Raw genomic sequence first — 11,770 nt, forward strand, 5'->3', positions numbered from 1 at the left:
GAACCAGAACTTGATGCAGGACTTTAAACTGGTCTCCTCCCTGGAGCCAGGCTTACTGAGATAAAAACTGAATCTCCCCACACATAGAGCCAAAAACCCAGAGGACTCCGCGGGGGAGGAACAGTGGACGATCAGCAGACGAGACAAGCACAAAAACCCTCTTTCCACTGGCAGCTAGGATCCAGGACATTAACCAAGGCAAAAACTGAACAGACAGACTAACAGAAAGACAAGTAATGATCTGGCACTGAATGCTCAGGCTGAACTGAATATAACCAAGAGAAAACAGGTGAGAGCAATAAATTACAATTGAGGCAGGGAGGGAAAATGACAGGTGAAAGGAATGACTAATTAAAGGAGAGCAAACAGGCCAGATTATGACAGATTTTTAAGGTTTAGATTTAAGATTCAGGTATTAGAGATACATTTAGACACACATTTAAATATCGATTTCTGAACTATAGAAAAGCAAATCGATAGAACTACATCAAATCTTTAAAACATCTGTTTATGATTTCAGTAGATACATCATGTAAGTTTTTACTTTGAAATATCTTTCCGATAGCCTCTTTAATGGACCCTTTACAACATAGTTCGATAAGCAGACTAAACACCTCATTAGTTCAGCGCGGATGCATCTAGAAGCCTTTAGCCTATTTTCCTTTACTTACTTCAGGCAGGAGTTCCCACACTGTTCGGCAGGTGTGCGTACAACCTAGAGAACAGTCAAAGCTTTATACTCAAGATGGATTTTGTAGATTCTAAGACGTCAAGTACGAGCGAAGTGCTGCAGTTCTCCATTTTATTTTATAAAAACTCTGTAATGCCTATTTGACAGATGAATCCATTTTTTATGTGGCTACATCTAAAGTGAAGCATAATGAAAACATTTTAAAGCTGAAGGTGTTGGCAGAAGAAATATGGTAAATGATGCAAATGAAATCAAAACCACTATAAATGTGAAGAAATAGTACCTGTTTATTATTACAAAAATATATATATGTAAAATACTAAGCTGTTTGACAGTTTCCACTAGCAGCTGAGGTTAACCATAGAGGATGTATATCAAAGGAGACATTTAGCGTTCAAGTAAGCCCCTTCTGATAAAGCTGCTGTCATCACGGTGAATGCAAAACCACAGACTCCAGGAAACGAAACAGCCGCTTTAGAAACCTTCAAGGTAACACCTGTAGAATATGCACTCAAGTGCAGGAAAGGTTGGTATACAACTTAATAACCGCTTATTGATAATGCTTTCAGTAAATAGTCAGTAGTGTCGTTTAAAGGTCAAAGTTCAGAGTGAAGTTTAGTTTTCATATCCAGTTGGTCGTCTGGAATTCTTTTAGTCACCAAATGTTCCTCGACATCCACTTCCTCCGTCTCCACTTCCTCCTCGGTTTCCGGCATGTCCATGAGTTTCAGGAAGTCGTAGAACTGAAAAGCAGGAGGCCAGCCGTCACCACCCAGCATCCCTGCAGAGACACGATGAAGCCTAATGGATTAAGGTGGCGGTTTCTCATATGGACAGTGTGACTCACCATAAAGGGTGGCAAGATCAAAGGATATGCAAAAGTACCTAAAGTGAGCATTTGATGCTCACTATAACTTTTCTGTGCTGTGCCAATTTTTCTAAGGGGCATTTAGAAGCTTACTACACCACTACAAAGTTTGTTTCCAGTGTTTTTAAAGTCCCTTCGGTCAGTAATTTCTCCACAATATTTCTTCATAATCTGTTGAGGTGATATTAATCAGCAAAATTTGCAAAAATCTGATGCAATTTGACTGAACCTCGTGGATCCATGCCTTTAATCAGGATTCACTCCACCCATCCCCCACCTTCACCCAAATGACAGGGACGCACACTATTCAGCGCAGTACCTGCAGGTGATTCCATCCCATCCTCAACTCTCTGCAGCCACTGCAGCACGGAGGAGCCCAGTATAGGGGCACTGGGTGGATACTGGTACACTTCATCCCCACTGGGTAAATGTGTGAGCACCAAGGCAGGAAGTGGAGGCATAGAGCCCAGGTACGACCCCAGAACAGACATACCAGCTGGAGTGTGGCCACTGAAAGACAGACAGAGTAGATCTGTGTGTTATTTTCCAGTTTTATTACAATAAATTATAAAGTGGTTTGTTTTTTTGCATATAATTAATGGAAACTGTACAGGTGGATCCAGCAGGGCAGGTATCGCTCCATCTTGGCGCCTCCCTGCTCCACCACTGTTGCCAGCTCCTCCACCAGTGCCTGGTTGTGCCTCCGCCCAATCTCATCATCTTCTTCACCCACAAAGAGAAGAAGGAGAGCTTTACCCAGGGAGATCAGGGACGGCAGGCTTTCCACAGTCACCTCAGGCTGAAGAGGGGAGAAAATTGGAATAAGACGCTAAATCCAAAGAACCGAATCTGCAAAAACGGTCATATGCATGATAGTGGAAAAACACGAGCATCAGTAAATTGACGACGTTCTGCTACGTTTTTCGTTTCTATATGAGTGATTTGGCTGAATCAAGCAGCTGTTCCATCAGCTTTTATAGCATAAAGCTGATGGTGCAGCAAATAGAAAGCTGTAAGCAGCAAATATGCCTTCAAAGGAGGCAAAAAGTAATGCTCGGAAAGAACAGGGGAGCTTAATGCCAACTGAGGTGAAAACAGAAGCATTGGGGTGGATTTATCTTAACGCTAACCAATCACCCAGAAGGTGGTCCGCCACGATAAGCCCCTACAAATGCCTTCTGTCATAAAAGGCTCCAAAAGAGGCATCATTTTTAAGGAACACACATACCACAGGTTGGAGCAGAGCAGAGTAGATGTGGGCCAGCAGCTCTTTAGAAGATGACTCCACTGGCAACACTGAAGGGTTGGCAGGTTCCCTCCAGGAGGGAAACAACAAAACTGCAGGAGGGTCCACAGCATGCTCTGCAGCCCTGTGGAGTAGGCATTTATTTGCTTCTGGAAGCCATGATATTCCCCTTTTGTTGTTACGATAATTAACCAAATGATGCTTTGTCTGTTGAAGAAGCTGATTGACCTTTAACGCAAACAGCAGCTTCAGAGAAACGATGAACAACGGCGCAAAAAAAAAATTAAAAAAGAAGATCTTTAAACAGAGAAAAACATGGAATAAATTTAAAGTTTGTACCATTCTTCCATCACTACGTCAGTTAGGAGTCCTGTCAGAACCTCTCCTCTTAATGACTTAGCTGCTTCAATGAACACAGACAGACCTGGGAGAGGGAGAAAAATACCAGAACTAGATTTTATTAAGATTCTACCGAACAGAGACAAAACATTCAGAAGAAGCGCGTTAAACCATTTTACCTGATCTAAATTACATGAATATAAACAAATACGGTTTTATTTTAAATCAATGTAATCATGAACTATAGCACTGGTATGTTATGATTGGGCGTTCACAGGCTCCCACCTGATTGGCTGTCAGTCCTAAACAGTCCCAGGGCTCTGTCCGGCCTGTAACCAGCTAGATCAGGGTGAGGAGACTCCTGAAGGAAGGAAGTCACTTCCTCCTTGGTGGACAGTAGCACAGGAGACGCCTCACGGCTCCTGTTTGTTACAAAAGTTAAACCAAATACACATGTATGATGAAGAGTAAAGCTAATTTTCCAGTTTCTACAAGTTTCCTACTTTCTTCTTTAAAGATGGTAGGATGTCACAAAACTCAAAATCAAGTGGAGACAGGAAAGAATATAAAAAGGAACAAGGAAGAGATTAGGGAAGAGCACAGAGGAGGAAATTGATAAATAAGGAAGGAAGGGAAGGAGGATACAGTACCTTTCTCAAGAAGAACAGGGCAACTTATTTTTCCCTGTGAAATAATTTCCCTTTCATCCTAACTAGGCCCCTGACCATCTTATGATGACAGTTAAATGTTCTACACGCTTTCTATGAATGCCTCATGGTAGTTAACTCACTATTAGCCCATTTAGCGGGAAAAAAATTGTTTGGACAGCTGTTATTTCGAGTCGTTTTGAGAGTTCCTCTAGTGGAGTTGAGGGAATTTTCATCAGTGCAGACTGAACGTCTGCATAGCATAGCATGATAGGGATGCACGATATAATCGGCCCCCTATCGGTATCGGCCTTAAAACTGAATATCGGACATCGGCCACCCCTGTTTCTAAAGTCTAAAAAATAAAAAAATACTACTTCTTCTTCTTCCTCAAAAACTTCTTTTTTACAGACTTAAAAACTTCTAAAGACGAGGGAAAATATATTGATACATTAAAATATCACAATATCTTCATATGCTGATAAATTGCCATTTAAAAACACCATATCAATCTCTTTTACTAATGAAATATTGCTATATGTCAACGTTATGCTACGAAATCCCCCGAAATTCACGAAATGTTGCCATATTTTTATATGTTGATATATTGACGCGGTATCGATCTATTTTACTAACAAAATCTAACAAGAATTTGCAAAATATCACGAGCGTTTGTAACAGAACGATGAAATTTCACAAGATTTTGAAAGTAAAATAGATCGATACCGCGTTTTTAAAATCAATTTCATATCAGCATATGAAAATATATTTGAGTATATTATTTTTCAAAGTGTCAGAAATGGATAACAAAACTGCTATTTTCAATGACTACTTATTTTTGTCCAGCTTTAACATCGGTATCGATATCGGTTATCGGCTACATGAGTTTTAAAATATCGGCATATCGGATATCGGCCAAAATCCCAATATCGTGCATCCCTATAGCATGAGATAAGAAACTCATCAAACTAAACATTTGTGTAGCTTTTACGTAAAGTTTGACCCTGTGATACTCGCAACAGAATATGCCCAAAATGAATCTAAAAACCTGACATAACTTTTAATCAAATACAAAATTTGTGAGTTTGTGAGTACAGAGTAAAATCAATAACTAAATTGTCCTTTCTGTTATTTTATCTGTTTACTCCAATTGTTTTAAGTGAGAAATTCAGAAGGTCTTCCAGGGATCTTACATCATGATGAAGCGATGCAAAGCCTCCCCTGTCAGCATTCCTCTGTAGTGCTGGGCCGACTGGTGAGGGCGCATTAGCAGAATGCTAGGGAACGCTGTGATTGGTTGGAACGGGACGGCCATGCCAGGCTGAGCAGCGCAGAGGTCAGTCCACTCGCCGCAGTCCACCACACACATATGAACGTCCTCAACATGGGAATCTTTAAAGATATCATTTTGAAAAACTAAATTCTGTGTTAATTAAAGTTACACGAAACATAATTTGGCTTTTCTAGAGCATTGTTTGCTTTATTTATTTATAATCCTTTAACCTTTTAACTCATAAGCCACAAACTAGGGTGTTTTTTTTTTTGGGGGGATAACATGATATAAATTACAAAGTAATTTTCTGAAGCTTTCAACAGGCTTCCTTTAAGGATATCCGATGGTGAGAGAAGCAAACCCACACCATGATGCTCCCACCATCATGCTTCATCATGCAAAGGGCATGATAAAGCCAAGTTGGAAGTTCTTTTGCAATGCAATCATAAACAGAAACTTTCAATTAAATGAATAAGAAGTCTCTCAAATTATACTTTTGCCTTTATATCCCTAAAGTTGCATTTTTAAGCATAAACTGGAAATTAAAGCTCTTTCCATCTTTGTTGTGCATATGTTCCTAGCTGTTTACCTTCAAGTCTCTCTGCAACTTCAATGAAAGAGCTGAGAAAATCCATTGAAACAGCATCCCCTGGTGGTCAAAACCACAATGAGTTATGGTGCAACCAACTGACAAACCAAGACCAATAATGTGCAAAAAAAATGATCTTACATTTGAGATAGAACAGCGCCACTGTGAGGCTACTTTCTGCAATTTCATTGTGGAAGTTGTGTGAAGTTAGCTGAGTGACTGAATCCATGTCGTGGAGGTGTGCTCGGTTTTTATAGACCTCTGCAGCGACTTCATCATCCAGTTCACCTGGGGACACACATTCACACAGCGGTTCTCTGTTAATCCTCTTATTCTACTCCTCAACCTTATATTTGATCTCTCGGAGAAAAAAACATCTACTCAATCTTCTAACCTAAATGGGATTCTTCATCTTCATCTACATGATCATCCTCTTCCTCCCCCTGCTCTGCTTCCTCCTGCTTTGTGAAGAGCGTCAATACTTCATCGAAGCTGTGCAAGGTCAAATATTTCACCTCTGAACTCTGAAACGCACAAAAAACACCCAAGCAGGAATGAATTTTTAACATATTGGATGTGATTATTATGTTAATATGGGGCTATTAGGGGCACACACAAAAAACTGCATCTTTAAGTTTGTTTTCATTGTGGATTTTTTACTTGAAGTAGAAATATTGGCTTAAAAACAGACATGATTCCATCTAAAATCTGTTGCTTGTGGTGCTGAGGAGTTTAATCATTACTCCTGAGATGTCTGGATGATGCAGTGAGCTTTACATGTATAATTCTGACTGTTTTTAGATAAAAGATGATCAAAAATTTAAATAAAAAAACGTATGCCAACAAATAAACATTGAAATTGTTGAGTGTGAACTTATACCTTCTCAGGCAGCCGATAGGCAGCGTTGTACTTATCAGGGGTCTTCACTGCTGGGCTCTGCCTAGGAAGCACAACGGCACACAAAGAGCCTGTTAAAATCAACTCAAACCCAACATAATGAATGTTTTTTTCCCCGCGGCTCCTTTAGGTTCTGCACACCTGTGCACCAGCAGCAGCAGAGCGACGCCTCGCAGCCTCCAGGCTAGAGCGGCGGCCATGTCGCGGTCAAGTTGAGCAGTCGCCGGGCGGGAAAAGAGGAAAACCTGAGGCGTCAGCTGGTAGGGGAGCTGTGGGGGCGGGACCAAGGAAGGGTCGACGTACACCTCAGACTGATGGCGAGAAATATAAAAACAGGTAACCATGCCATGTTTTTTTTTTCTGATTCATAATCCATAACCAGATCCTGTTTACCACAAGCGGGGCCTCCAAATGCTGCAAGAAGGCGTGCAGGTTAAGAGTGGACAGGGCCTTCCTCATACGTGTCGACGGGCAGCGCTCAGAGGTCACCAGGGTCATGGAGGTGTCATCGGCTCTACAGTGGAGGAACCACACTTGGGACAGCTGGGATGATTCGTTCACTCTACCAAAACACCACGTCACTGTTAGCGCTTAGGCTCCAATAGCGAATTATTATCATGAGAAGAAAAAAAAACGAGAAGGACGTACCCTAGTTGCTTTAATACTGGACCTCCAGTTATGAGAATGAACTGATATTTTGATCCGTAAACATACGCTGTCTCCATTAGTGATCTGTGTTCTGAATAACATACCAGTAGATAGATAAATAGATCCAGTTTGCATTTACAATCCCCGAAGGCTAAGAGCAGGTATTACAATCACTGCGGCCATTTTACAGCTTTAAATCCTCACCCTGTGTTCCCAGACTACGCACATAACTGAGAACCATGTCCTTCTTCCCTTTGGCTGCCTTCTCCATGGCCAGCAGGTCAGCATCTGTGTGGACGTACCTCACCTCATCACCTAGAATGGCGCTGGAAGACAAAGAGACCTGGAGGTGTATCTCAACCAGCTTATTACACAGATTCCCAACTTGATTTAGGTCCAGACTTTAAATGATCTAATTTAAAATATGCACGAATAATTACAATAATTGCATAAAGCATCTGGTGCAAAACCTCATTGTCAAAGCTGTTGGTAAATACTGACAGTTTATGAATAATTTTAAATGATTGACTCTACGGATCTCACCACCGGAGAGAGAGGTGCTTACTCACAACAGGACCTCAGCCACTATGGAGTTAACATCAAAGACGGTGTCCAAACCGAAACTAGAGAACTCTTTGCCGCCTCTGCCAACACAAACATACACGACTCAATTAGACAGAGAGAGGTACAATAGGATGCAGCAGGCAGGTAACTTTGAAGAGAGTATTTTGCTTCCATAAATGGGTTTATAGATCTTTTCAAAACTACTAAACTTAAGTGATTTAATTTAAATTGGTAGAGATGCTTTAGCTTCCATGTCGCTTCCAGTCAGATTTATGCTCTTTATTTATATTCAGCTCTGATAACCTTACATGTACACCACCTACCGGAAAAGAAATGCCATTTCCTGTTGCTTTGCCCCTGTGCAGTAGTTTTGAACTGGCTCTTTCTTACAGCTCACCTGAAAGCAAAACTTCATGTTATTTTTGTACTTTTATGCTAACATGTATAAGAGGCGGAGCATGATAAAACACGCTGTCACCTTGCCGACTTGTATTCCATAATCCCGCAGAGCTTCGGCTGACTTCTCTAGCTCCAACAAGAACAGAGAGACGGTGGGAGACACTGGAGGGGGAAGGGGAGAAGGAGGATTTTATGATCTGTTTGACTGAATCAACATTAAAGGAATAGTACACCCAAAACATAATTAGCCTTCATTTTCTACTCACCCCCATGCTGAACAACACTCTGGAGTACTTTTTTGATATCTCAAATGCATCTGGAGATCTGGGAGGCTTCTTGCTGTCTGCTGACATTCAAATAATGGAGGTCTATGGTGCCCGAGACAGAAAGGTCCATAAAAGTCCACAAAAAACGTGTCAATATTCCTCCATACTGCTCGTCCAATGTATTCCAAGTGTTCTGAGTGGGTAGCATCCAGAATTTACTCGAAACGAAGTCATTTAGAATGTTTTTAGAGCGTAAACAGTAGTGTGTAGGATTTCCTGAAAGCGCGCACATGCGCGTTCACGACGCTACGGAAGCCGGCAGACCAAACCAGATGAAAGTGCGCATTCAGCGTCTGCTCTGCCAATAATGCAAGCGTAGAAGAAGAAATGTGCTGTTTACCTGTGCAAAGAAAGAAACAACGAAAGAAAAATGTCTGAGGACTTCAGTGTTGAGGAAGAGCATGAGTTCTTTGCCGAGCTGAATGCGCACTTTCATCTGGTTTGGTCTGCCGCGGTTTCTGTAGCGTCGTGAACTCGCAGGCGCGCGCTTTCAGGAAATCCTATACACTACTGTTTATGCTCTAAAAACATTCTAAATGACTTCGTTTCGAGTAAATTTGAGATATCAAAAACGTACTCCAGAGTGTTGTTCAGCATGGGGGTGAGTAGAAAATGAAGGCTAATCATGTTTTGGGTGTACTATTCCTTTAAGAACCTTTAGATATGATCTTGACAGTGTCTTAAAAAGAGGTCAGTCATGTGATCACCATTTATTCACTGTGATTTTATATGAAAACTGTAATAATCGGATTCTTTTCTGACTATGAGAGAGCCCTGGTGGATATGAAATGTTTTCAATGCACTTAAAGCTGTTTGAACTGTATTTTACCTAAAAATAAACACTGTGATCGCCTGTGTTTTGCTAACAGAAATGCGTGCTTACCTCGTTGCTCAAAATAGAGGAACATCATCTTCCCGGACAGCAGCCTTTCGTAGAAATCGGCAGCTGTGTATTCAATATGGTTCGACGTATTGGCCTTTTCTGTGCCTCCTGCTGACCGGATCCACAGCAGGACGACAGCAATACAAGGCCACATCCTGAAATACTGCACCCAGGAGAGCTAATACAGAGTGGCAAAGATATAAAAAGGATTATTGTATCACTGGGAGAACAAATAGAGCTTTCAATGCTAAACTAGAATGATAGGATGGCAGGAAAAAGTTTTATTATTCCTTAACAGAATATGAATTTAAACAATCAGATGTCTGGAAATATAGGGGAGACTGCAAATGCTTATGAAGCTCCCTCTAATCAGCAGAACATAATAGATTTTAAAAATCATCATGATTCATTGGGAAAAGGGTTTTTTGAGGTGTAAATTTATTCATGTGGTGCATTTTTTGTCATACTGTCCAAAGCATTTTTATGAATTAATTAATAGTCTGTTTGGTTTAATTGTCTGGATCACTTTGGTTGGTTCATTACATGGTTAGCATGTTCTAAAATCCTTTTGAACAGCTGTAGTGATGGATGTGCAAAAGATTCCACAGCTATATGTATATATCTATATGTATGTGGAACTTTGAAGAAAGTTTAACAGATATTTCGGATAAGTGTGCTCTTCTGTTGTCATTAACATTTAAATATGTTGTTTTAAAAGTAGTATTTGAAAAAGTTTTTAAAATGTCCATGTTTCATTTTGGTATGCATGTTTTTTTTTTTTGTATTTTTTAGAGAGCACAGATTTGCGGTTTATTTTTTCCATTAAGTTTTTATAAAGTACAAATTATCTGAATAATACGCTCATTAACACAAAAAAAAGGGAGCTGGTTTGTTAAATGAATGGATGGACATGTTAGAACCGTCTCTAAGAGCTGTTGCACCCGGCACAGGGACAGGTCCGTTCCAACAGCTGACTTTTTTTTTTTTATATGAATATTGTGAAAGAATCTGATTATTTAATCATAAATGGTATGGGGAATTAACAGACAGATATAAGTTTAAAATATAAATAGTTTGTGTAGGCCAGGGGTCTTCAATGTTTTCCAGGCCAAGGACCCCCAAACTGATGGTGAGATGAAGTGGGGGACCCCTAATTATATATAGTATAAAATAGTGTTCTATCAAACTAGTTCTATAGTCACTCTATTACATATGAAGTAATGTAATGAAAGTAATTTCTCCCTGGGATTATTAAAGTATTTCTGATTCTGATTCCTGGTTGATGGGACAGGTGTTGTGAATGAAACGGTGCCCAGCTTGAAAGAGCTCCTGTGTGTCGCTGAATGTGTGCATTGATGACTGAAAGACATCTTCTGCCTCCATTTATCTGTTTACTACAGTGTGTTGAATTCATGTTAATGTTTATTTAAAGACATTTCAATTAGAAAAAAATGCAGGGGGGAATATAAAAATGAAAAAAACGTATAATCAACCAAAACTTTTGCGACCCCCATGCAGTACCTCTGTGGACCCCCCTGTTGAAGACCTCCAGTGTAAGCCCAATCAACATTTAATAGTCATCACTGCTACTTTTTAGATTGTGTTATTTTATTTCAATGGTAATCCGATTACATCATAAACTGTATGGAACAACATTTCGTTTTGTATGCATTCTGGGCATTCAAAATTCACAATAAAGTTTGTCTAAGTCCTATTTTAGGCACCAAGAAAGAAGTAGAGATATTAAGCCATAAAACACTGTCTGGTGTTTGACAAAAAAAAATAAAAATAAATAAAAAAGAAGTACAAGCACATGCTTAATTACATCTAATACTAATAGTTAAGCATAGAGGCGGAGGAGTAATGATTTGGGCTTGATTTGCAACCATGACCAAAACAAAACAGTAAATCGGTTGAGAAAGAATCAGTCACACTTCATCCAAAAAATTATTTATCAGTGAATTTGCGACTCTAATTTGAGGTTTAATAAACTCAAATATCTGACGCTATAAGGATTCTGCATAAATACATAAAACCTACTACAGTGACACCAACTTCATATATTTCGGGGGTTAAGAAACTCCTGGTTTTTACCTGAGAAGAAAACGCTGGGGATGGTCGCTTTAAAAGTCGAGTCAGAGTTTAAAAGTCATTGAAAAGTTTGAAGAAGCCATTCTACTTTTCTATTAAGAAAAAAACCTTAAAGAGGTTCCTGATAACCTCAGCTCAGCTATCACGAACGACAGCTTCATTGGCTATTAGCAGCCTGTAAGCTAGCCCATGGCTACTTGTTGCATTCTGGAAGGAGCTCGTTTATGATAGAAGCAAACTGCAAACATAACCAGCTACAAGTGTCAATCCTGGTCAATCTAATCGAATAACGCTGCCAAAACCTACTA

The 11,770-nt window shown here is 40.0% G+C and overlaps 1 protein-coding gene across 3 annotated transcripts; it reads right to left on the reverse strand.

Moving 5' to 3' along the window:
- Positions 1-954: 954 nt before the first annotated feature.
- txndc16 (thioredoxin domain containing 16) lies at positions 955-11,660 on the reverse strand. Of its 3 annotated transcripts, XM_038295921.1 has the most exons (20): positions 11,466-11,660; positions 9,372-9,549; positions 8,242-8,324; positions 8,087-8,160; positions 7,769-7,843; positions 7,404-7,525; positions 7,200-7,290; positions 6,945-7,113; positions 6,693-6,862; positions 6,534-6,594; positions 6,048-6,177; positions 5,795-5,941; positions 5,654-5,713; positions 4,985-5,183; positions 3,430-3,566; positions 3,145-3,229; positions 2,788-2,929; positions 2,171-2,358; positions 1,879-2,069; positions 955-1,472 (listed from the first exon to the last, which is right to left on the reverse strand). In XM_038295921.1, the coding sequence occupies exons 2-20, from the start codon at positions 9,523-9,525 to the stop codon at positions 1,288-1,290; spliced, it is 2,463 nt and encodes an 820-aa protein (XP_038151849.1). In that variant the 5' UTR covers positions 9,526-9,549; positions 11,466-11,660; the 3' UTR covers positions 955-1,287. The 3 variants fall into 3 exon arrangements, with proteins under 3 accessions (XP_038151849.1, XP_038151850.1, XP_038151851.1); XM_038295922.1 differs by lacking the exons at positions 8,242-8,324; positions 9,372-9,549; positions 11,466-11,660 and having other exon boundaries at positions 7,743-7,843; positions 8,087-8,157; XM_038295923.1 differs by lacking the exons at positions 8,087-8,160; positions 8,242-8,324; positions 9,372-9,549; positions 11,466-11,660 and having other exon boundaries at positions 7,765-7,843.
- Positions 11,661-11,770: the final 110 nt, after the last annotated feature.

This window comes from Cyprinodon tularosa, unplaced genomic scaffold (genome assembly GCF_016077235.1).
Source record: "Cyprinodon tularosa strain WSP-4 unplaced genomic scaffold, ASM1607723v1 ctg362, whole genome shotgun sequence".
Classification (NCBI taxonomy): Eukaryota; Metazoa; Chordata; class Actinopteri; order Cyprinodontiformes; family Cyprinodontidae; genus Cyprinodon; species Cyprinodon tularosa.